The 25,977-nt window shown below is 40.7% G+C and overlaps 3 protein-coding genes across 3 annotated transcripts; all 3 read left to right on the top strand.

Moving 5' to 3' along the window:
* The first annotated feature begins 4,513 nt into the window (after positions 1 to 4,513).
* Positions 4,514 to 6,996, top strand: LOC115672284 (transcription factor DIVARICATA). The gene is made up of 2 exons (XM_030594057.2): positions 4,514 to 5,754; positions 6,230 to 6,996. The coding sequence occupies exons 1-2, from the start codon at positions 5,306 to 5,308 to the stop codon at positions 6,741 to 6,743; spliced, it is 963 nt and encodes a 320-aa protein (XP_030449917.1). The 5' UTR covers positions 4,514 to 5,305; the 3' UTR covers positions 6,744 to 6,996.
* A 4,294-nt stretch (positions 6,997 to 11,290) lies between these two features.
* On the top strand, positions 11,291 to 13,561 carry LOC115672208 (uncharacterized). The gene is made up of 4 exons (XM_030593985.1): positions 11,291 to 12,280; positions 12,341 to 12,435; positions 12,514 to 12,700; positions 13,217 to 13,561. Exons 1-4 carry the CDS (start codon positions 11,291 to 11,293, stop codon positions 13,559 to 13,561), a joined length of 1,617 nt encoding a protein of 538 aa, XP_030449845.1.
* An 8,131-nt stretch (positions 13,562 to 21,692) lies between these two features.
* On the top strand, positions 21,693 to 23,435 carry LOC115672285 (transcription factor DIVARICATA-like). The gene is made up of 2 exons (XM_030594059.2): positions 21,693 to 22,180; positions 22,638 to 23,435. The coding sequence occupies exons 1-2, from the start codon at positions 21,834 to 21,836 to the stop codon at positions 23,149 to 23,151; spliced, it is 861 nt and encodes a 286-aa protein (XP_030449919.1). The 5' UTR covers positions 21,693 to 21,833; the 3' UTR covers positions 23,152 to 23,435.
* Positions 23,436 to 25,977: the final 2,542 nt, after the last annotated feature.

Below are 25,977 nucleotides of genomic sequence, written 5' to 3'. Positions count from 1 at the left end.
CAAGCGCTTTGTTTGAATAAGATCGCCATTTTGTAACTTGTTAAGGTCATCGTCATGAACTTCGTTTTTGAGGCCCTCGTCTCCTTCACATCTTGACATTTTAGGACAAGAAGCAATATAAAATGAAAAAAAAAAAAAGCAAACAAAAACCGACAAGTAATGCATTCCAAAGGAGACGTGCTGAAGAAATTTCAGTTGTGCCAACCCTTGCCAAGTTCAACTTTCATGTCGGCGGACTCATGCAATATCACAAATTTGTTTATGATTATATAAAGTGATAAGTATACTGAAAATCTTAAAACTTGTCATGAAAGTGTAATTGACTCTTAAAACTTTCAAAAAGTGAAATTTAGTCTTAAAATTTCTCAAAAAATGCAATTTAGTTTCGAAATTTTTTAAAAAGTGTAATGAAGTCCTAAAACTTGTTAACATTTTCAGTTTGTGAAGTTAGATGGAGTTAATAAAAGAATTTGATTTTTGGTTTTGCGAATCTAGCATTTAGAGATTTGGGAGTAGGAGTTTGGGTTTGGTGATCTTGAATTCGGGTTTCTTCGGCTTTTTCAAGAAGTGGGTCTTTGAAATTTTTGGTCACGAGGTTTTGCCTTGCAATGCAAGGTAAGTAAAAGTGGTAACTCGATGAACCAGCTAGGATTTACCAAGTTCTTCTAGCATCATGAAGTACATACAATATTTATTGCAGTCTAGCAGTCAATTGGGAACGACCATTCACAAAGAATTAATGTCATGGCGTACCTTGATGTAACTCCTTGCTGCGATTAGACTTTCTCACTCTTGGCAATCTCATTGACCAATCAATGTTCTGTTTCTTTATTTTATCTTTTTTTGTCGATATTTATAAAGAGTTGACCAAATGATCATCTTAGCATCTGCGGCAGTTGGCCCCAAACTTGGTAAAGGTTGAGGAGTTCGATGAATTGAATGTGGTTGGTGTGGTTTATTGTGCACATTATTGTCGTTCGAAAATGACATCTCTCTTTTATTGATGCAAAATGTATAAAAAAAATAGGGAAAAAACCACCAAAAACCCCAAACTTTACCATCTGTGACACATTTACCCCGAACTTTTTTTTGTGACACCAAAAACCTCGAACTTTGCTTTTTGTGACACATTTACCCCAATATATTTAGTCCATGGGCATTTTCGTCTTTTTTGCTTTTTCTTTTTTTTTCCTTTCCGGTGAGGGGGGGCCTCGCCGGCGTTGGGCGAGGGCTGCCCATCGCCGGATCCGGCGAGGGGGGCCCTCGCCGGCGTCGAGCGAGGGTCGTCCTTGCCCGATCCGGCGAGGCCGCCTCGCCGGCGTCGGGCGGCGCCGCCTCGCTCGCCCGAGCAAGGGCGACCCTCGCCGGCAGCCGGCGGCCGCCTCGCCCGACGCCGGCGAGGGCCGCCCTCGCCGGCGCCGGCGAGGGCCGCCCTCGCCGGATGCGCGAGGGCCGCCCTCGCTCGACGCCGGCGAGGGTCGACCTCGCCGAGATCGGGCGAGGGCCGCCCTTGCTCGCCCGAGCGAGGCGGACCTCGCCCGGCGCGGCGAGGGTCGCCCTCGCACGGGCGAGCGAGGGCGGCCCTCGACCGACTCGGCGAGGTCGACCCTCGCCGGCGCCGGCGAGGTCGACCTCGCCGAGCGGGCGAGGGCCACCCTCGCTCGCCCGGGCGAAGGCGAACCTCGCCCGACGCCGGCGAGGGCCGCCCTCGCTCGACGCCGGCGAGGGCCCCCCTCACCGAATCCGGCGATGGGCAGCCCTCGCCAGATCCGGCGAGGCCCCCCCTCGCCGAAAAGGAAAAAAAATAAAAAAAAAAAAGAAAAAGCAAAAAAGATGAAAATGCCCATGAACTAAATACATTGGGGTAAATGTGTCACAAAAAGCAAAGTTCGGGGTTTTTGGTGTCACAAAAAAAAGTTCGGGGTAAATGTGTCACAGATGGCAAAGTTTGGGGTTTTTGGTGGTTTTTTCCCAAAAAAATAAAAGAAGGAATAAGAAAATCGGCCAATTATTGATCAATATTTTCTTTTCAAATTTGTTATTGTTTCAAAAAGAAAATGACTTGCTCAAAGTAATCGAGAAAAAAAAAATTAGATTCTTCAATACGCATTTGAACTTTTCTTTCAATACGTTTATTCGACCAAAACCCCAAACTAATACATTAATGACACAGTTTGTGATTTCTTGTGACATGAAAATTACTTTGGGATAAATGTGGCACGGGTTACCAACTTAGCAAATTTTTTGGTATTAACCGTAAAGAACTTATTTTTCTTTCTTTAAATGGCCAAACTGAGAGATGAGTGCACTTCTTGAGGGAGAATATACCCTAAACATGGCCAATTGCAAAAGGGGACGACAAATTTATGTTGGTTTTCACATGGCCAAACTGAACTATTAATTAAGAATTTTTACCATTGACCAAAGGCATTAGGTTATTATATATCATATCCGTCAACATCAACAATTTTGTACAAGCTCTTTTTAATTGAGAGAAGTAAAAGGTTTGATTTCTCGGACCCTTTAGCAAAAAGGGTTTGAATTGTCAATGACATATAAATTTAATCCGTTGCTCTTTGTATAAATAGCCATGATGACTTGGCATAAGTTCAATAATCTCCGAGGTAATAAGGAGAAAATTAAAGTAGATCATTTGAAAAGTGCTCTTTAAATAGACTATACTGAATTCCGCAGGTCAGAAAGATTTCATCATCTAATGTATTTTACTTAGCTTAAACACTATTAAGTACCATTAGACTATAACGTGAAATGGGATTGTAAGCAATATTAATCCTTGACCTAAATTAATAAATATTAGCTTCCGAATGATTGTGGAGAGAGAGAGAGAGAGAGAGAGAGAGAGAGAGAGAGAGAGAGAGAGAGAGAGAGAGAGAGAGAGAGTTCATGACCATGCTTCACATAATGTTTCTCTGAAACATGGCTTTATTATAGACTGAGTATAGTTTCTAACACGGTGTTTCTAAAATGGGTTATTTCATTTAAAGCCAAACTTACCCATTTTGGAGCTTAATCTCATATTTATTTTCTTTCGTGTGGGTCATCACCACTTTTGGTTTTACTTTATCAAAATGGGGAGGGTATCATCTTCATAGTCAACTTGGTCGAGTTAATTAGTGGATGAAACCAACCACTAATCGCATATTTTGATCGAAAGCTCGAGTTGTTTTTCCTATCTAAAGGCTCAATAAGTTCTCTGTCGAATTTAAGATGCACTGGACCCCTGATTGATGAAAGAATCATGATCATGAAGCTCCCACAGATTCCTGAGGAAGAATAGTTGTCAAGCAGTCCGTATAACCCTAATTGGTGGAAATTATTTTTTGTTTTGGCTATCGATTCGGGTGTAGTTCAAATTGCCAATTAGAGTTAGGGGCTGACAATAATTGTTATTGACATATCATAATTATTGTGCTTCTCATGCGCGTTAATTTCGAAATATCATAATTTTGATTGGACATTAAACAATTGAGTTATGATGTGAATGTCTTAATTTTTGTCAACATACGGGCTGAATGTATTGTGTTGTATCATAGTCGGATTTTCCTTTGGTAATTGGCGTTTTGTCTCGCTTTGTGCAATGGGTCATGTCCAATATTGCTAATCCTATATGCAGTGTAAGTCCTAAGCTTGAATCTTGACACTCCTCTCATGTTTATTTTGTTCAATATTCTAATCCCAACAAATGAAAATATGAACTACACTAATACCATCTACACATAAGCCATAGTAACAATTCTCCAATTTTTAGATGTTCAACACTACACCATTATTCGAAAGGGGTGGGGCAGCCCTCATGAACCACACCCTTTCTCTTTATCGCTTCTCCTCCTCAAAATCTTTTCGCGGCCCTTGAGAAATGATTCCCAATTTGTAAGGCATGGTAACTGCATGCATCTTGTCAAATTCGAATGCAAATTGTTATAATACATAATAAATTTCATAACTCATCCTGAACCGTTGAGATTTATTTTTTCATGATTCAATTAGTATCGATCTCATTGAAACCGGTTTATCGAGTGATTATCGAAACAACCCTCCTCCTCCTCCAGCTTCAGCTATTGGATACCATTTTTCTTCTCAATTTGTCTGTCTGTCTGTCATTGTTTTTGCTTCTTCTTTTTTTTTTTTTTTTTGTGGTTGCCATATCAGTTTGTCTCTGTCTAAATTCACCTAAACTTCAGCACTTCCCTTCACTACGGTCGAGATCAATTGTTTAATTGGCTCCTTCATCTTTTACCAACAGAGCCAACATGCACCTTCTTTGTCAATTGGCCCATCCCACAATGTCCTTTTCGATTGTCCCACTTGATTGGGCATCTCTTTCAATTATTATATGAATAAATTTTACATTAATCTATTATTTTCCTGTTTTGTTTTTAGCATCTGCGCCCACACACCACCCCCCCCACCAATCACAACACAACAACTTTGACCTCTCCCTTTCGCCCTCCTCTCTCTTCCCTCCTACCCCCCCCCCCCCCCCCCCCAATTCTTCTCTGTCCTTTGAGTCGTCGCACAGGCGTTTCCTCCATTGAGAGATTTTGATAGATAGATCCCCTCTTACGGAGGGTCGCATTCTTGTGTTCACCTCTGGGGGTTTGCTCTCTGTCTTGGCTTTTGCTTTTGAGTCTCAATAAGCTTAGAAAAGAAAGAAAAAAGAAAAGAAAAGCGAGGGAGCACAATACTTTTCTCACTTTACTTCAATCCCTCCATAATCACTCCCTTTTCCTTCCTGTTTCTTTCTCTGCTGGGTCCTCTCTGTTTTTGTTTATTTTCTTTCCGCTGGTTTTCTCAGACCTTTTGGGTCTGTTCAGAGGGTAGTAGTCTGCTGAACTTCACTTTGGAAGCTTCAAGTTTTGAAATTGGCACCACATTTTGAATCCACCTCGCGAAATCTGATCTGGGTTTCGCTTTTCTTTCATGATTCTTGTGCCTATTGCGCTCTTTGGATCTGATAGGGAAGTCTAGGGTTTATATCAATAGTCAAAACAGAGGCCTCGCTTTCTCTTTTTTCCTTTTGTTTCTGGAATTTCCCTTGGATTTTGGAAAGTTGGGTCTTTTCTAGATTCTCAGATTTATGCTCAACAGCAAAAGGGGGCCTTAGATTCCCTTTCAAAATGCTCCTTTGATTTCCAATCTTCCTTTTCCTCTTAAAAGCTTCCCCTGTGCTTCCCTCTGCTTTAACCAATATCTGTGTCTTGCTCTTTGAACTTTCTAAATGAGGGAATCGGTATTTGTCTGCGACATTGAGTAGCCTTATGCACCTCAGTTTCGTGCTGTCCTGATGCTATTAGTTTCACGCGAGATGAATCGGGAAATCGAAATCCTATCACCGGCATCGTACCTCCAGAATTCAAACTGGTTGTTCCAGGAGAGCAAGGGGACGAGATGGACCCCTGAGGAGAACAAGCGATTCGAGAACTTGTTGGCAGTGTACGATAAAGACACACCGGATAGGTGGATGAAAGTGGCGGCTATGATCCCCGGGAAGACGGTGGGCGACGTGATGAAGCAGTATAGGGAATTGGAGGAAGATGTGAGTGACATCGAAGCCGGGCTCATTCCGATTCCGGGATATGGGAGCAACTCCTTCACATTGGAGTGGCTCAATAGTAACAATGGTTGTGATGGGTTGAAGCAATTGTACAGTACTCTTGGAAAGAGAGGCACTTCGGCAAAACCCTCTGATCAGGAGAGAAAGAAAGGTGTTCCGTGGACTGAAGAAGAGCACAGGTAATTGTGGAGCCTTCGCAATCAAATTGCATCTTCAATTGAAATATATGCTTTGTTAATTGTTGAATCAAGATCGACCAAAAAAAAAATTGTTGAATCAAGGTCTGGAATTTACTCAGAAAGTCTGAAATTTTGGTGCTGTTACTTGTTATGGACTACCTCACCTGGAATTCTAGCTGCTGAATCATGCTCTTTTACTTAATTTTTGAGTCTGCATCTTTTTCCAACTTTGCAAGAATGTATATGCATGTGTCGGGTTAAACCTCTTCAGATAGATGGTCTGAAATGCTGTGAAGCCCTTTCATGTTTCTGCTGCAGCTGGATATTAGCATGAAACCTGTAAAATGTTTCAAGATTGTATATTAAACATAGACAAAGCTCTGGTTAACTGAAATCTTTAGTATGTCCAAATGTATATTTCCAGCACTAAATGTAAGTGCGGTTTGTGATGTTGCATCTGGCGATGGTCCTGCAGGCAATTTTTGATGGGTCTTAAGAAGTACGGGAAAGGGGATTGGAGGAACATCTCGCGCTACTTCGTGACTACTAGGACTCCGACTCAGGTGGCCAGTCATGCCCAAAAATACTTCATCAGACAGCTTACGGGAGGAAAGGACAAGCGAAGATCGAGCATTCACGACATCACAACAGTTCATCTCCCAGATAGTGACCCACCTTCGCCAGTCAAAAGGCAACCCGCCTCGCCTGACGATTCTTCCACGATCACGAAGCTACCGCTACAAGCACAGCCACATGATCATCATCCAAAGATCGAAGAGATGAGCAAAGATCTCTTGTGCTGGAACAACCGGTCGAACGGAGGGTTGGCGACTGCATATGACCAAGTAGGCATCGACGCTGCCTTAGGACCATTTCGCGGGATTTCTTCTTACGGGAATAAGTTGCATGAGCAAAGATTCCTCATGGGGGGACTTTACGGTGCCCAGTTCGATCCTTATTTCCAGATGCAACCTATGCACTATCAGTGAAAGTGCCTCAGTGGGATTTTGCAAAATTTGTTAAGGTTAACGGATGCGTGGGATCATTCAGCAACACCTGGTCATTAATCCAAAAGTGCTGTCTCTTTAAGGGGTTTATGTGTGTATACATTTGATGAGAAGGTATGAAGGTTTAGGTCATAGTGAGGGGAGAATGTTCAAAGAAAGCATTTAGTTCGCATTGCCATCCGATGTCCGGATTCTAAACCCACTTGAATATAACCGGATGCTTATTTCCTCACAACGTTGCGATTTGTGTTTATCCGTAACGGGCTTGAGTCTTGAAGGTATCAAGCAACGCTTGCGAAATGAATTTGTCCACAGTGCCAGCCATTGAACCTTTTGTATATGCTCAAAAGTCAAAATTAACAAGGTAAAAGCTAAAAATTTTAAAGCTCTTTTCTGAAAGATTCACCGGTCCATGGAAGATTTTGGTACGGGCTGCAGGATTCGGATGATTAAACGAACTCGGTCGCTGTTTACACCACATTAATTCTGATTGTTTTTGGCTAATGCTGCTGGCTAAAGTAGCACCCTTACTGCTTTCTTTTCTAGCTAGAGGCAAAAGAAGGATTCAATGTGAAGTTCCACCACATGTTCAGTTCGATATTCTATGAAAAACCGACAGCTTTAGCAACCAATCTTAAAACAAAATCTCAAAACTACTCCTCTTTTCCTTTCTCAGAACATGGTAATTTTCTTGGTCTTTCACCTGAGCTAAAGCCTGCCGTCACAGTAACATACTAAGCTGAACTTAAAATCAAACATGTCGACCTTTTCTATTCCAATGAAATGAATCTACACTTTCTCATGCATAAGTTTCGAATATGTGTACTACTTCATTTAATCTCATAAACCAGTAAAGTGCGAACCAAAATGAACATGAAGGTCTAGTTAATAGAGTTCATTCGATACTTCTACTCGAGAAAACAGAAATCTGATTAATACATTGATCATACACAACGAGATAGACAGTACATTTGAAAAACATAAATTCTCTCAAATTGGTATGAATAAATGCTACTCGTCAACAAAATTAAGTGGATTAGAAATTGTTTGCTCGTAACGTTTCCGCACGCCTTGCACGCCAAATTCTCCTTATATCTTTGTCTTCCTTAAAGAGAGAGAATACCATCTAAAAGTTTTACATTCTAATGATTCCAAGATCCCGACGAAAATTAAGATAAAATTTTTTAAGTACATGCTTAGATTCAATTTAAAATCTATCCCATTTTTATGGGGTAGGAGTTGCTATTATAATTATGTAAAAAAGTCGCAAGTTTCCACACTCCAATGTTTACCTGCTTGTCCCGCTGATTTTTATTGAGAACAGGGAAAAGAATAATTTATAATGTCAAAGGTGGCTGAGAGTGTTGGGTGACCTGGATCTTTTGTGCAGGCTCTTTTGGTTTAGTCTTCTGAGCAATAATCATTAGTAAAAGTACAGAGGGCCACATGACATGTTTATAATAATGTCGTGTATGTCTTGTCTTGGTTCTCTAAATCCTGGTGCTGCTTTGTTGATTGCCTAGTGGCCAATGGGACTCCTCTAGCTCTGAACAGTCTTTGTGCAGAATATAGTGAGACTTCCCGTAAAATTACCCCACTTGTTTTGGAAAAAAAAAAAAGGGAAAATGTGCATTACTGATTGCACCATCATGAATTGGGAGCATTATTCACTCAAAAGTTTTTCACATCAGATAAAATATATCTGATTAAAAAAAATTATGTGAATTGAGCATACATAAATCGGAGAAATGTTGGATCGCCATATTCAATTTCAGAAGCCCACTAAAAAAAACTTGTTGAGTCATTTTTATTATCATCCATACAATTCTATTTAGAAGTTTTTATCTTCTTCCTTTAATATACATATCTAGTATAAAACATGAAAATTTTGACTTGTAACTTGATTGGGTCCTTCCTCGAAAAACATTATATGAATCATTAAGTGAAAAAGAAATCTTGAGTAAATGCTTAAAATTAGTGCAAAAAATCGGTTTATGAGATGATATTCTAATTGATTCTCCAATCACAAGGGAAACCAACTAAATTGAACTCCTAAAGAAGAACCAATTTCACTTTCTAAATCTGGCTATTCCAACCATTCCACTAATCTTTCGTGGTATTGATTGTTTGGCACTAAGATTATTGCTAGCTTTTTTGCAAACTTGGTTGAAAAGGATAGTGCCCCCCATTTGTTTGCACAAAATTATTTCCGGTCCCCACCCACTTACACAACCAATTCTCCATCAAACATGAGCAATTTTTTGGAACAGAAAAAAAAAGTTTCATCAACTTTAAATTTTTCTTTTCGGGTGAATGACAAAAATGCCCACTTTTCCTTCTCACAATGGAGCAGCTTTTTCTCTGCAAGTTGCATAAGCAAAAGCACTTTTGTCTACTTTATATTTAAATTTTAATGATCTTTTCCTTGAGTTTATTTAGGACCACGAACCCGATTACCATATTTTACAACTAGGGCCGTCAAATGGGTGGGTTGAGTCTAATATGATCTGACTCATATTGATCCATTTAACCCGTTTTGATCTATTTCTTCGCAATGCAATTTTGATGACCTATACCCAACCCAACCAGTTCCCACCCAACCCATATTATCAAAACACATTGATATTTTAGGAAAACCCACACCCATCCATTTAACTCACTTTAAGCTCTTCACATGTATACGTTACTTGAACAACAACTTCATGTTAAATTAAAAAAGCAAATTAAACAATAAATAAATTAGTAAATAAAATAAAAAATGTAAAAAACCTATAAATCATGTTCACTGCAAAAAAATCAATATAAATTGAGACAAATGACAAAATTCAAATGGACTTATACAAGCAAGGCATATCATTTTCATGAGCACATTCCCTATCTCCCAAAGCTTTGCACAGCCCCTCGAACCTCTCATAATCACTTTTCTAATTCAACCCAGTTAACACGACAATCCCAGTGATTTTTTTTCCCCAAGACCTCTCATTATCACATTTTACTTCTGTCACACCCCGAAAACAACTAGAAAATGGGGATGACACGGCCATTAGTACGAGAGCGCTATCATAAGGACTTTTGGGAGTTAGATTTTGGGTATGATTTTTGGGAGTTGTATGTAAGATTGTTGATAGTTCGTCGGGTTGGCTGAGTTCTTGATATACATGTTCTTTTGGTGGACTATAGAATTTATGATGTTGTAACCAACCTGTTAGTTTATCTGATATATATGTGATTTGAAATGTGTGTGTGTGTGTGTGTGTGTGTGTGTGTATGTGTTGATAACAGGTTGTTGGTTATTGTTGAGGCTGCGTCCTTCGTGTGGAAGGACGACCGTATCATCCCCATTTTTTAGTTATTTTCGGGGTCTAACATCTTTTAGTATTAGAGCTTAAGTTGTGATCTGTTTGGGTGTAAGATTTATGGGATGTTGTGAGATTGTGTGATAGTTATAGCGTGTTATCTTCTAGGTGCTAAGGTTTTGTTACGTTTGGATTCAGGTTATCATGCATTCCGACTCGGAGACACTTGCCTCGTTTCGTAAGAACAGTAAAGGCAAGCGAGTCACTATCCCTGACACTAGAGATATGCCTCAAGGTTCTCGAGGCTCGGCTTCAAAAAGGAGACTGGAGGATAGATTTGAAAGGAGCCCCGACTCACAATATGCAAGTGATGAACTTCCTGAGCCTACCATCCAATGCGATTTATCTGAGACTTGTCAAGTAGTGCTTAACTTTTATCGTCAGTTGAAGGATCTAGGTGGGAGTGGAACCGCTATGACTGAAGGTGATAGAGAATATACAATTGCCCAGTTGAGAAAGGCGAAGCCACCTACTTACAATGGGAAATCGGATCCTCTATTGGCTGAACGTTGGATTAGAAGAATGAAGGGGATCTTTAGAACCGAAAGAGTTCCCAATGATCGAAAGGTTGACTTTGCCACCCAATGTTTGGAGGGCGAAGCTGAGTATTGGTGGGAAGGGACTAGACCCGCCCTGGGAAGCGTAGATGCGACAATTTCTTGGGAAGACTTTACAAAGGCCTTCAACACTCAATTCTTCCCGAGGTCATTCCAAGCGAAGATGAGCGACGACTTCATACACATATCTCAGGGTCACTCTATAGTAATGGACTATGCAGGCCACTTCAACCAGTTAAGTAGGTTTGCGGAACATTATGTGTCTAATGAGGAACTTAAAGCTAAACATTTCCAAAGAGGCCTTCGGCCTAATATACGTTCTAAGCTCGCATCTCTTGAGCTGACCACATACAAGGATGTCTTGGAACGAGCGATCAAGGTGAAACAATACAAATTGGAGCGTGACATACATGGTGCTCATCCACAAAAGAGGCCTAAATTCACAGAGTTTCAAGGAAGTTGTATAAGTGGCAATAGTAATTGAAGAGGAAGTAACCTACCTGGGAAGTTTAGAGCCCAGAATAGTCGGAACCTGTGTACTACATGTGGAGTGCATCATGGCGGTGAGTGTCGTTGGAAAACATGAGTGTGCTTCTTATGTGGGAAAGTAGGACACATGCGGCGTGATTGTCCTACAGAAAGGAATTCTACATCTGATAGCAGATCATGTTATCTATGTGGACAACGAGGACACCTAGCACATAGTTGTTTCATGCGAAGGAATGCTCCTTCAGTTGGTAAGCCCCAAGAGAACCCGCAAAGACAGAGGACAAGTGGGAAAGTCTTTGCGATGATAGAGAAGGATGCGGCAGCATCTAACGCAGTTGTTGCAGGTAATATTTCTATTGCCCCGCAATGTGCTTATGTGTTGTTTGATCATGGTGCTACACATTCCTTTATTTCTACTAAATTTAAAAAGAAGTTTGATGTGTTACCTGAGCCTCTTGAATATGAATTGCGTGTCGATACTCCTACTGGTGATTTCTTAGTTGTTGATCATGTGTTGAAGAGATGTGTGCTCCTGATTAATAATGTTGAAATGCCTATGGATCTAGTGGAGTTAAATATTCAAGATTTCGATATTATTATAGAGATGGATTGGTTATCCACATACCGTGCTTATGTTGATTGTTTTTCAAAGAAACTGATTTTTAGACTTTCGAGTCAACCCAAATTCTCTTTTTCGGGAAGTTGTAAAGACACTTTTCAAAGGTTGATCTGGGCTTTGCAAGCGATGAAACTTTTGAGAAAGGGTTGTTGTGGTTATTTGGCTTGTGTAAAAGACACAAGTAAGGTTGTAGTAAAGTTGGAAGATGTTCCGGTTGTTAGAGAATTTTCCAATGTGTTTCCCGAGGATTTACCAGGTTTGCCTCTTGATAGAGAAATTGAGTTCTGTATTGAATTGATGCCCGGTAAAGCACCAATCTCTAAGGCAACGTATCGGATGGCACCTGCTAAGTTGAAAGAATTGAAAACACAATTGCAAGAGCTTTTGGATAAATGTTTCATCAGACCTAGTGTCTCGCCTTGGGGAGCTCCAGTTTTACTTGTGAAGAAGAAGGACAGTAGTTTGAGGCATTGTATAAACTACCGAGAACTTAACAAGGTAACGATAAAAAACAAATATCCTTTGCCCATAATTGATGATTTATTTGATCAATTTCAGGGAGCTCAGGTCTTTTCTAAGATCAACCTTCGTTCTGGGTATCATCAATTGAAGATAAAAGTAGATGATGTGCCTAAAACTACTTTCAGAACAAGGTATGGCCATTATAAATTTCTCATCATGCCTTTTGGTTTAACAAATGCCCTTGCTGCTTTCATGAACTTGATGAACAGGGTGTTCAGGAAGTATCTAGACAAATTTATTGTGGTGTTCACCGATGACATTCTAGTGTTTTCGAAGAGTTTGGAGGATCACGAACAACACTTGAAGTTTGTCCTACAGACTTTGCATGAAAAGAAGTTGTATGCTAAATTCAATAAGTGCGACTTCTGGCTTGATCATATAGAATTCTTGGGTCATGTAATCTCGAAGGATGGCATATTAGTGGATCCAAAGAAAGTTAAAGCAGTTGTTTAGTGGAATCGCCCTATTAATGTTACAGAAGTGAGAAGTTTTCTTGGGCTAGCTGGCTATTACAGACGATTTGTGGAGGGATTCTCAAAGATCGCTGGTCAACTTACTCGTCTAACTCAGAAGAGAGTTAAATTTGTATGGTCAAATCAATGTGAGAGCAGTTTTCAACAGTTAAAAGGGCAGCTAGTGTCAACTCCTATATTGACTTTACCTTCAGGAACTGCTGGCTTCATAATTTATTGTGATGCGTCTAAAGAAGGTTTGGGTTGTGTTCTTATGCAAGATGATAAAGTTGTTGCATATGCTTCTAGATAATTGAAAACACATGAGAAGAACTACCCCACTCATGACCTCGAGCTAGCAGCGGTTGTGTTTGCCTTAAAAATATGGCGTCACTATTTGTATGGTGAAAGATGTGAAGTCTTTACCGATCATAGGAGTCTGAAGTATATTTTTACTCAGAAAGAGCTAAACATGAGGCAAAGAAGATGGTTAGAACTGTTGAAGGATTATAACCTGTCTATTAATTACCATCCAGGAAAGGCTAATGTGGTAGCGGATGCCTTGAGTAATAAGTCTTTAGGAAATATGACAACTTTACTTACTTCTCAAAAGCCTATTCTTGAAGACATGGGGAAGTTGGACTTGGAGGTATTAATGCATCAACTTGGTGCTCGGTTAGCTAATCTTCGAGTACAACCGACATTGATTGACAGAATTAAAACTAAACAGAATAAAGATCCCCAATTGCAGAAATTCAAAGAAGGCGTGAAGCTGGAGGACAAGCAGACTTCAGTATACACGTAGATGGATCCTTGAAGTTTCGTGGTCGTCTATGTGTTCCCAATGATTCAAAACTAAAAAAGGAGATATTGCAAGAAGCTCACAACACTAGATTCTCAATTTATCCTGGAAGCACTAAAATGTATAGGGACTTGACAGAGAACTTTTGGTGGGTCAACATGAAGAAGGATGTTGTCAAATTTGTCGACCAATGCCTGGTTTGCCAGCAAGTAAAAATTGAGCACCAGAAACCAGGTGGACAGTTACACCCTCTAGAGCTACCTAAATGGAAGTGAGAGCGTATCACCACAGACTTCGTAGTTGGTCTACCGAGAATGCCAAGCCGTAAGAATGCTATATGAGTGATTGTTGATAGATTGACTATGTCCGCACACTTTTTGTCATATCGATTCAGCCTTTCAATGGAAGACATGGCAAAACGATAGGGGGAAGAACAACATTGGTGCCAAAACTTGTGTACGGAGGCCACTTTGGTGCCAAAACTTTCATTTGGATCACTTAAGTGCCAAAAGTTTACGCCGGCGATCACTTAAGTGCCAAATCGGAGAAAAAACGATCACTTAAGTGCCAACGGCGAGAAATTCCGATCAAATTTAATACGTGGCTTTTATATTTAAATTTTAATGACACGCGACATTTCCATGTGTATAATTCAATTTTTGAAATATTTTTTTCTAATTTTCTTCTTTCTTTTCTTTTTTTTCTTTTCTTTCTTCTTATTTCCGATGGCCGGCGTCCGGCCATCGGCCATGGCCGGCGTCCGGCCATCGGCCATGGCCGGCGTCCGGCCATCGGCCATGGCCGGCGTCCGGCCATCGGCCATGGCCGGCCTCGCCGGCATCGCCTTCCTCCGGGCGAGGCCCGGCAAGGCCGCCGTGGCCTCGGCGAGGCCGGCCTCGCCGGATCTGGCGAGGCGAGCCTCACCGGGGCTCGCCCGCCCAAGTGAGGGTCGAGGTCGCCGGCGGGGCGAGCCCGGCGAGGCTCGCCTCGCCAGATCCGGCGAGGCCGGCCCTCGCCGAGGCCACGGCCGCCTCGCCGGGCCTCGCCGGAGGAAGGCGAGGCCCGACGAGGCAGCCGTGGCCTCGGCGAGGGCCGGCCTCGCCGGATCTGGCGAGGCGAGCCCTCGCGGGGCTCCGCCCCTACCCGGCGAGGGTCGAGGTTCGAGGTCGCCCGGGCGGGGCGAGCCCCGGCGAGGGCGAGGCAATGGCTACCTCGCCTGGCCTCGCCGGCGAGGCGAGCCTCTCTCCGGGCTCGCCCCGCCCAGCGACCTCGACCCTCGCCCGGGCGGGCGAGCCCCGCGAGGGCTCGCCTCGCCAGATCCGGCGAGGCCAGCCCTCGCCGAGGCCACGGCGGCCTCGCCGGGCCTCGCCCGGAGGAAGGCGAGGCCAGGAGAGGCTAGCCATGGCCGGTGGCCGGTGGCCGGATGCCGGCCATCGGAAATAAGAAGAAAAAAAAGAAAAAAAAAAGAAAAAAAAGGAAAAAAGAAAGAAAAGGAAAAAAAGAAGAAAAGAAATGCCACATCAGCTTCCGGCGAGCCACATCGGCCTCCAGCGAGCCACATCAGCTTGAGAAATTAATAAAAAAAATGCCACGTTGGATTTCCGGCGAAGTGGCACTTAAGTGATCGTTTTTCACAACTTTTAGCACTTAAGTGATCCGATTGAAAGTTTTGGCACCAAAGTGGCCTCCGTACACAAGTTTTGGCACCGATGCTGTTCTTCCCCCCAAAACGATATGTTAATGAGATAGTGAAGCTTCATGGAGTTCCAGGAAACATCGTTTCTGACAGGGATCCCAAATTTGTATCTAACTTTTGGAGGAGTCTACAATGAGCATTGGGTACTAAACTCAACTTGGGTACATCTTTTCACTCGCAAACAGATGGGCAGTCAGAGAAAACGATCCAGACATTAGAGGATATGTTGAGATCCTACGCCATTGACTTTGGAGGTTCTTGGGATGTACATCTACATTTGGCAGAATATTCTTATAACAACAGCTATCATTCCAGCATTAAGATGGCATCTTTTGAAACTTTGTATGGCCGAAAATGCATAAGCCCTATTTGTTGGGATGATATTGGTGAGAAAAGACTAATCGGCCCCGAGTTCATTCAACAGTCAGAAGAGAAAGTTATGTTGGTTCGGGAATATCTTAAAATGGCTAAAAGTTGTCAGAAAAGTTATGCATATCTTAAAAAACGTAAGGTAAAATTTAGCATGGGGGATCATGTACTCCTAAAAGTTTCACCTACGAAGGGTGTTATGAGATTTGACACACGTAGGAAGTTAAGTCCAAGATACGTGGGATCATTCTTGATCTTAGAGAAGATTGGTGAAGTCATTTACAAACTGGCTTTGCCACCGGCACTGTCAAGTGTTCATAATGTGTTCCATGTCTCTTTGTTGTGGAGATATGTCCCAAATCCTGAACACGTACTAGACTTTACACCATTGAGATTAAGGGAGAACTTGACATATGAGGAGCAGCCTATTCGCATCGTCGATAGGAAGGATCAGGTGTTGCGACGGCGGACCATTCCTCATGTAAAGATACAATGGCTGAACCACACTGAGAGAGAGGCCACTTGGGAGCTTGAGGAGGAGGCAAGACGCAAGTACCCTCACTTGTTTGAAAGTTGAGGTAAATTCAAATTTCGAGGACGAAATTTCTTTTAAGGAGGGATGAATGTAATATTTGTGTAAAAAAAAAGGGTCAAAAAGTCAAAAAGCAGCAACAGTGGACGCTCGGCTCTTCCTTTTTAACCAAGAGCATGAACTGTTGAAAACAGAGAAAAGAGAGGAAAGAAAAGAGAGAAAGAAAAGGAAGAAGAAGAAAGGGGAAAGGCTCACGTCACGGGAGCCTCGCCAATTCGGATCAACTTTGTATTGCAACGCCCGGTAAGCACTCGCGCCCCTCATTCGTCCGATCGAAAAAGTTTTCTGATTTAGGGTTTAAATTCGAAATTTTGGGAAATTCAAGCTGTGAAGTCCGATTTTTGAGTCGTTGAGCTGCGCATATGTATAGAATTAGTAGTTTAGGGTGTCGTGGAGCTGTGAGATTATACGGATCTCGATTTGGATTTACCGTTTGCCCGAAACGAATTTTTGAAGTTTTCCGCGTTAGGTGAATAGTACACGTCCGGCAACCTTCAGGCCATATTTCATAGGTTTTCGGCTCAATTTTGGGGCGGCCAAGCTGGGGCTTTTGTAATACTCTGAATGAGCTTTCTTTTGACTATAAGTTTGCTAGGATCGGAGTACGATGGAGAGAATTACGGAGCGATCAGGTTTCACGATTAAGTTCCGCATTACGGATAATTTTGAATAGCCGCTTTGGTTGTGAGTTTTGTTAGCGCGTAAGTGTTATTTTGTTAGCGTTTAAGCTTACTATAGCCATTGCGTAGTTATCGTAGTATTTTGCTTGGTTTGACGTCGATTCTCGTTTAATTGTTAGGATTACGAGATCATCAACTCATTTAGCTGCGTGTTGTTGGTTTCGGGTATTCCCAAGTGAGTGGTACTATCTCTTCTTTGGTTTTATAAAAACCATGTCTCAAAGAAATTATGATTTGATATATATATATATATAACTTAAAAGAGCATTTTGTTGCATAAATCGGGATCGAGTATTTACTACTTTTTAGTATTTGAGAATGATTTGGGAATCATTTTTGGAAATGTATTGTAAAAGGATACATATGTGTATCGCGTTACGAACTAGTTTATGAAATGAGTTTGGAAATGATTTAAGAAATGCTCTACGAAATATATTTCTGGCGGATGAGCCGTGTTGCGAGAAAGTTATTTGTTTGGTTTGTGAAATGTATTATGGATTGGATTTCTGATATTGGATGATGATTGTTTGATGCTCAATATGACTATGAACCCGGGTAGGGGTTTCGGGGTATGTATACCTGTTTAGGATATCTTTCTGAGTCGAGCCACCAGCTTTATAGATGGAGAACTTGCCAAGGGGGGAATCTTGGTCGCCTTGTCACCAAGCATTGTGTCGTGACCATAGTAGTAATTGAGCAATAGATTAGTCAATGGAATGGACCATTGACGTGGCTTTTATAGAGATTGATCAAAAGATTTGACCATAGATAGTTTGAATAGTGATGGTGAATTTAAATATGTATTTGTGACTTGTACAAAATTTTGATGAAATGAAACAACTCTTATGTAATTCTATATGTATTTTAAACCTTGAGTTTGGCTTATGAAGTTCTGGTATTGCTTTATACACATGCATAGTGATTGCTCGATCTCCTTAGAAGATTTGTATTATTCACTGAGCTGTGATTGCTCATCCCTCTCTTTCCCAATCTTTTCAGGTTCCTCGGCTAGCGGCCGTTAATACGAGAGTGCTATAGCAGGGACCTTTGGGAGTTAGATTTTGAGTATGATTTTTGGGAGTTGTATATAAGGTTGTTGATAGTTCGTCAGGTTGGCTGAGTTCTTAATGTACATGTTCTTTTGGTGGATCATAAAAACTCTGATGTTATAACCAACTCGTTGGTTTATCTGATATATATGTGGTTTGATATATATATGCTGATAACAGGTTGTTGATTATTGTTGAGGCTGCGTCCTTCGTGTGGAAGGACGGCCGTGTCATCCCCATTTTCTAGTTATTTTCGAGGTGTGACAACTTCCATAATACAAAAGGACAAATGAAAATTTAGCTCAATGGTTCCATGGTCTTGACGGTGAATGGCACAAACTCGAGGCGGCAGCGAGAGACGGCATTGTGGACCTCATTCATGACCTTGGGGACGGAGACAAACCTGTCAGCGAGGCCTCAAAGCTTTTCACTGCCCTTGATGATGGTATTCACGTCCACAACCACCACAGACATGCCCCTTGATGAGTTGCGGCTATCTACAAAGATCTTTTTTGTTGTGCTTGTGCCGTTCTGTTTTTCGCCTTTCGACTGAGGCTGAGGGCTGAACTCTCCTCCGAAGAAGCATTAGCCAAGGATGCAAAGAAGAGGGGACCTTAATTAAATCTACAAGATGATTAACAAATCCCTTTCCAAATTCATATCAAGCTCAGTTAAAATACAAAACCACCGATCAGATGAGTCGAACATTCCTATCATGAGCGAAAAAAAATTGACTAGTTTCAAGATAATGGTTCGAATGGCTTCTTTGTTAGAGGTAGAAGGGGATGGAGACGGGCACCAACAGTTGCAGCCGGAGAGGGAGGCGACGACAGCGAGGAAGGCAGCTGCCACTGTGGAAGAGGAGGACGAAGTGGAAGAAAAAGAGGGGGAGGAGCAGTGGACTTAGGGCGGCGGTGGAAGCGGAATAGAGGAGGATTTGCAGGTAGAGTGGGGGTTGGGTTGGGCAAAAGTGTAGACCCATTTAAAACCCTATTTGACCCATATTTGATTGAGGTTTATAGCTCAAACCCATAACAATCCATTTATTAATAATAGGCCAACCCATTTCTGACCCATTTTATAAAAAATGGGTTAAAAATTGGTTCATTAACCCATTTTGACACCTCTACCTATAACTCGTGGTTCCAAGGGTAAGCAATTGGGTCAGCTCACTTGGGGAAGCGAAAGGAACCAGCCTTACTTAATCGATTCCAAACCGATTCACACAAAAACCGAATAGGTTCCTGGGTAAAAATAGTGGGAATCGACCTTGACCAGTTCGGTTTCTGATTTTATAAGGTAAATCGTTGGTTCTCCTCGAGAGCTAGCCTTTCTCGAGTAGAGCCGTTTTTTAGCTCTTTTGTTTTTTGCTTCCTTTAAGAAAAAAAAAAATATGTGTGTGTGTGCGCGCGCGCGCGCGTGTGGGAAATTAGTTTCGAATCGGGGAAGTCTAGAAAATTCATCAATGCTTTAACAATTATGCCTCTGATGGGGTAGGTTTCAAATTCTTTATGTGAAATCTACTCACTTGAGAACCAATCACCCCCTACATGGCTCCATATCCCCTCCAATCTCTCTTCAACATTTTCTTGATTTTATTATTCTCCTTTTTTTAAAAATTTTTTGTTCCGTGCATTAGCAATTTGAATTAAATAAAAACAGAAGGAAAAGAGGAATAAGAAAAGGTTGCACTCGGGTTGGACCCCAGAAATCTGACAGCAATCTCAGGTGAGGGCTTTAGATCCATGCCAAGAGTAAAAGGAAAAAACAGAATTGAGAATTGCAGGAAGTGGCATGCTTCTGGCCAATAAGAAGCTCCAAACCATGGCATTTTCAGACAAAAGAAAATGGAAAATCTCAGTGGGCTACATACTTATAAAAGGTATTTTGTGAAAAGTGGCTGTTGGGAAATACCAAACAAGAGCACTGATTAATGCTGTGATGGGATTTGATGTGAGTGCTTAGCGTGTTGGGTTGTGTACTTTAGGTGATATTCTTTGTCATGGGATTTTGTTTGTTGGTGTCAAAAGTTTTTCCTTTTCTGAAAAAGAAATAACTTTTGATGAGAGGATTCGTAGAATGCTGTCTATTTGAACTCAGATTTTGAAGCTCTACAAATTTTTTCTAAATTAGTACTTGAGAGTTTACCTAATTGCATAGTACCTTTCCCCGATGCTTTGAATAGCTATCTTTTTCAGCTAAACAAACAAGCAATCGACTTGAAAGGCGTTGCTGATGGATCCCAAACTACCCCTCAAATTAATCATATTGTTCTAGTTTTTTCTTGAGCCTTCCATAGAATTTATCAAGATATTCGTTTTTTTCCTTCATTCTCAAAGTAAGAAAAAGGGCAAAGAGTTGTCATGCATCGGTGATTTTTAGAACAAGTTCACATTATGATTTTTCTTTTCTAGCCGTTAACCTCTAATACTTTGAAGTTAAGTAGTTACATCAATCACGAAGCGGTCAATCTATCTATGGAGGACAAACATGGATTTGGTTTATATCGAATTAGATTTATATTGATTCAGAAACGAAACCAGCACAAACACAAATTTGGTTTCCAATTCATGAAGATTCAAGTGTATACTATATAGGAACACTCACTCAGATTTTGTTTGAATCTTACCTCCTCTAGGAGGTTAGTGCACATCTCACAGGCCTTGGGCTCAGGGGTGAGCAAAAAAGTCCGAAAGCTCGAAAGCCCTAAACGAAGCAGCCAAATATGCCCGAGCTAGGATTTCGAGCAGGTCCGAGCCTTCAAGATAGAGATGCTCACTCCTGAAATGGCCCAAACAATTTTTTAAGATAATATTTTAAAAATAAAATAATGAAATTTACATCATTTATACTGGAAACACTTTATTAGACACATAAATCAATTATAAAACATAAATATAGAAAAGCGATTTTTGAAACCAAAAATATAACAACAAATTTATTTTAATTTTCAAGAAAAAAACCAAAAAAAAAAAACATTCAGGCTAGGCCCGAGCTAGCCCGTTGTACTTCGACGCAAACCATTTAAATTTGGGCCGGGCCAAAAACATTGAGGCCCGGCCTGCCTAGCCCTATTCAGGCAGCCTTCCTCAGCATAAGTTATGACATCCGAAATTTTTCATGTCCAATAATAATGATTAGGTTACAAAGCTAAGTATTATTTAGCTTATAATTTGTGTTGACACGTGAAAATCTCAGTGAATCATCAATCTTGCAAGATACGGAGAATGCAAAGGATAATTTTCCGCAACCGTAATTGTCTTGAGTCCCATATGTTGAAATTAAATTGATAAATGTTGATGTATATGTTGATAATTAGAATGATGTTAATTAATTTACCGCCATCTTAGTTGTAAATGGGGGCAGACATTCTTCGAATTTTATGTTTAATGATTGTCGAGTTTTAAATTGTACTAAATCGAAATTTTCCTAACATCTGGTATTATTTACCAATAAATTTCGTAGATTCAAATTATTTTTGAATTTATCAATATTTAGAACGGACATTAATTTTCTTATTCACGTTTTAATTTTCTAGATATCTTGATTTGGATCATATTATCTAATTTAAACTTCGTTAATTAATATTAAGAATGATCTACTTCAACTAAGAAATGACATACCTATTTGGCCGAAGGTGAGAGAGAGAGAGAGAGAGAGAGAGAGAGTGTGTGTGTGTGTGTGTGTGTGTGTGGGGTCAACACGTAACAATGAAGTAGAATAAGGAATTAGAAAAGCAAATGAAGGATGTGCTTGAGACCCACTTCCGGTTCAATGCAAGTGAAACATCGATCCAGAACCCCATCACTAATGATTAAACCCTAGCTAAGGAACGGGTCACCTTGTTCGCACATCAAACAACCGGTGGACCAGTTGGCTCTTCTTAGCCATGTTCTGTTGCTCTCTGTCTCTGTTTTGGTCATGGCTTTCTTGTGTGGACGATAAAGACGCACTGGATAGGTGGGTGAAAGTGGCCGCTTTAATCCCCGGGAAGACGGTGGGCGATGTGACGAAGCAGTATAGGATATCAAAGGAAGATGTGAGTGATATCGAAGCCAGGATTTTTCCAATTCCAGGATATGGGAGCAACTCCTTCTCATCAGAGTGGATCAATAGTAACAATGGTTGTGATGGGTTGAAGCAATTAGACAGTACTCTTGGAAAGAGAGGCACTTCGGCAAAACCCTCTGATCAGGAGAGAAAGAAAGGTGTTCCGTGGACTGAAGAAGAGCACAGGTAATTGTTGAGCCTTCTCTTGAATTGAAATATATGCTTTGTTAATTGTTGAATCAAGGTCTGGAATTAGCCAGAAAGTCTGAAATTTTGGTGCTGTTGCTTGTTTTGGACTACCTCACCTGGAATTCTAGCCGCAGAATCATGCTCTTTTACTTAATTTGTGAGTCTGCATCTTTTTCCAACTTTGCAAGAATGTAAATGCATATGATTTGAACCCCTTGGGGTTATTCCGAATGCATTGTCGCCTGTCGGGTTAAACCTCTTCAGATAGATGATCTGAAATGCTGTGAAGTCTGCTGCAGCTGGATATTAGCATGAAACCTGTAAAATATTTTAAGATTGTACAGTTGACATACACAAAGTTCTGATTTACTCAAATCTTTAATGTCCAAATGTATATTTCGAGCACTAAATGTAAGTGCGGTTTGTGATGTTGCATCTGGTGATGATCCTGCAGGAAATTTTTTATGGGTCTTAAGAAGTACGGGAAAGGGGATTGGAGGAACATCTCGCGCTACTTCGTGATTACTAGGACTCCGACTCAGGTCGCCATTCATGCCCAAAAACACTTCATCAGCCAGCTTACGGGAGGCAAGGACAAGCAGAGATCCAGCATTCACAACATCACGACGGTTCTTCTCCCAGAGAGTGACCCACCTTCGCCAGTCAAAAGGCAACCTGCCTCACCTGACAATTCTTCCACGATCACGAAGCTACCGCTGCAAGCACAGCCGCATGATCATCATCCGAAGATCCAAGAGATGAGCAAAGATCTCTTGTGCTGGAACAACCGATCAAATGGAGGGTTGGCGACAGCATATGACCAAGTAGGCGTCGATGCTGCCTTTGGACAGTTTCGCGGGATTTCTTCTTATGGGAATAAGTTGCACGAGCAGAGATTCCTCATGGAGGAACTTCACGGTGCCCAGTTCGACCCTTATTTCCAGATGCAACCTATGCACTATCAGTGAAAGTGCCTCAGTGGGATTTTGCAAAATTTGTGAAGGTTAATGGACCTTTGGGATCATTCAGCAACACCAGATCATTAATCCAAAAGTGCTGTCTCTTTTAGGGATTTATGTGTGAATTCAGTTGATGAGAAGATCTTAAGGTTTAGGTCATACGGAGGGGAGAATGTCAAAGACAGCATTTAGTTCGCATTGCCATCTGATGTCCAGATTCTAAACCGACTTGAATGTCACCGGATGCTTATTTCCGCAAACATTGCGATTTGTGTTTATCCATATCGGGCTTGAGTCTTGAAGGTAACCAGCGTCGCTCACAAAATGAGTTTGTCCGTCGTGCCAGCTATTGAACTTTTTGTACGTGCTCAACAACCAAAATTCTCAAGGTAAAAGCTAGATTTTTTTAAAGCTCTTTTCGGAAAGATTCACCAATCCATGGAAGATTTCGATACAGACCGTAGGATGCAGATGATTAAATGAAATCGGTCTCCATTTACACCACATTGATTCTGATTACTTTTGGCTAATGCTGCTAGCTAAAGTAGCACCCTTACTGCTTTCCTTTTTTAGCTAGAGGCAAAAGAAGAATTTGATGTGAAGTTACACCACATGTTCAATTCGATATTATGTGAAAAACCGACAGCTTTAGCGAACAATCTTAAAACAAAATCTCAAAACTGCTTCTCTTCTTTTCCTTTCTCAGAAAATGGTAATTTTCTTGGTCTTTCACCTGAGCTTAAGCTCGCCATCCATCTGGTTTATGATGGATTTACACTTTCACAATAAGATCATCAAGTACTAAGCCGAACTTAAAATGAAACGCGTTGACCTTTTCTATTCCGATGACATGGAATCACACTTTCCTCGTGCATAAGTTTCGAATGTGTACTACTTCATTTAATCTCATAAATCAAGTAAAGTATGAACCGAAATGAATAGAAATGTCTGATTAAAAGAGTTCATGCAATACTTTTACTCGAGAAGACAGTATTCTGATTTTTATTACGTTGATCATACAATACGAGAGACTAAAATCATAAATTCTCTTGAATTGGGCACAAAAAAACTCCTTGTCAACAAAATTCGATTGATTAGTAATTGATTGCTCCCAACATTATTAAAACTATACCATTTTCATGGGACAGGAGTTGCTGTTATAATGTGAAAAAGTCACTAGTTTCCACCCTTCAATGTTTACCTGCTTATTCCACTGATTTTTATTGAGAACCGGGAAAATAATTTATAATGTCAAAGGTGGCAGAGAGTCGTGGGTGACCTGGACCTTTTTGTGCAAGCTCTTTTGGGTTGGTCATCTGAGCAATAATCATTAGAAAAGGTAAAGAGGACCACATGACATGCTTATAATAATGTCTTGTCTTGGTTCTCTAAATCCCGGTGCTGCTATGTTGATTGCCTGATGGCCAATGGGACTACTCTGGCTCTGAACAGTATTATGTGCAGAATAGAGTGAGACTTCCCATAGGCCAATCAGGATAAATTCCCCTCCTTGTTTTGGAAAAAAAAGAAGGGAAATGTGTATTACTGATTGCACCATCATGAATTGCGTGCATTATTCACTCAAAGGTATTTCACATCACATAAAATATACATGATTAAAAAAAAATTATGTGAATTGAGCTTACCTAAATCGAAATTTAGTAGACATCTCTATTCAATATTAGAAGCCCACTAAAAGAATTTGTTGAGTCATTTTTGTTATTATTCATACGATTCTATTTAGAAGCTTTTATCTTCTTCCTTTAATATATGTACCTAATATAAAACATGAAAATTTTGACTTGTAACTTGATTGGGTCCTTCTTCCTCAAAAAACATTATAAAAATCATTAAGTGGAAAAGAAATTTTAAGCAATAAATCTCGAGCAAATGCTTAAAATTAGTGTGAAAATTGCTTTATGAGATGATATTCTAATTGATTCTCCAATCTCAAGGGAAATGAACTGAATTGTACTCCTTAGAGAAGTACCAATTTCACTTTCTAAATCTGGCTCTAATCCGGCCTTTCTACCAATCTTCATTGTAGCGATTGTTTGGCACTAAGATTATTGCTAGCATTTAGCAAACTTAGTTGAAAAGGATGGTGCCCCACCATTTGTTCGCACAAAATTATTTCTGGTCCCCACCCACTTACACAACCAATTTTCCATCAAACATGAACAAATTTTTGGAAAAGAAAAAAAAATTTCATCAACTTTAAATTTTTCTTTTCCGGTGAATGACAAAAATGTCCACTTTTCCTTCTCACAATGGAGCAGCTTTTTCTCTGCAAGTTGCATCAGCAACAGCACTTTTGTCTACTTTATACTTAAATTTTAATGATCTTTTCCTTGAGTTTCTTTAGGACCACCAACCTGATTTCCATGTCCTACAACTCGTGGTTCTAAGAGTAAGCAATGGGGCAGGTTCACTTGGGGAACTGAAAGGAACTAGCCTTTACTCGATCGGTTCCAAACTGATTCACATGAAAATTGGATAGATTCCTGGGTAAAAAAGTGAAAATCAACCTTGACTGGTTTGGTTTCTAATTTTATATGGTAAATCGTTGGTTATGCTCGAGAGCTAGCCTTTCACGAGTAGAGCCGTTTTTTAGCACTTTTGTTTTTTATTTCGTTTAAGAAAAATATATATGTGTGGGAAATTGGTTTTGAATCATGGAAGTTTAGAAAATTCATCAGTACGTTTACCATTATGCCTTTGACAAGCTAGGTTTTTAGATTTTTTATGTAGAATCTACCCACCCAAGAATCAATCACCCTCTACATGGCTTCATTTCCTCTCCAATCTCTCTTCAACATTTTCTTGATTTTATTA

The sequence above is a fragment of the Syzygium oleosum genome, unplaced genomic scaffold (assembly GCF_021117445.2).
Source record: "Syzygium oleosum isolate NSW1041296 unplaced genomic scaffold, Sole_v2.1 Sole_v2.12, whole genome shotgun sequence".
Classification (NCBI taxonomy): domain Eukaryota; kingdom Viridiplantae; phylum Streptophyta; class Magnoliopsida; order Myrtales; family Myrtaceae; genus Syzygium; species Syzygium oleosum.
The sequence above is the reverse complement of the archived record's forward strand: the minus strand, read 5'-3'. Positions and strand labels throughout refer to the sequence as shown.

Excerpts from the sequence above, each read along its gene's own strand:
- LOC115672208 (XM_030593985.1), top strand. The coding sequence starts at position 11,291 with ATGCGGCGTGATTGTCCTACAGAAAGGAATTCTACATCTGATAGCAGA. Across the intron at positions 12,281-12,340 it reads ACTACCGAGAACTTAACAAG|GGAGCTCAGGTCTTTTCTAA; the intron begins GTAACGATAAAA and ends GATCAATTTCAG. Across the intron at positions 12,436-12,513 it reads AAAACTACTTTCAGAACAAG|GGTGTTCAGGAAGTATCTAG; the intron begins GTATGGCCATTA and ends CTTGATGAACAG.
- LOC115672285 (XM_030594059.2), top strand. The coding sequence starts at position 21,834 with ATGTTCTGTTGCTCTCTGTCTCTGTTTTGGTCATGGCTTTCTTGTGTG. Across the intron at positions 22,181-22,637 it reads TGGACTGAAGAAGAGCACAG|GAAATTTTTTATGGGTCTTA; the intron begins GTAATTGTTGAG and ends ATGATCCTGCAG.
- LOC115672284 (XM_030594057.2), top strand. The coding sequence starts at position 5,306 with ATGCTATTAGTTTCACGCGAGATGAATCGGGAAATCGAAATCCTATCA. Across the intron at positions 5,755-6,229 it reads TGGACTGAAGAAGAGCACAG|GCAATTTTTGATGGGTCTTA; the intron begins GTAATTGTGGAG and ends ATGGTCCTGCAG.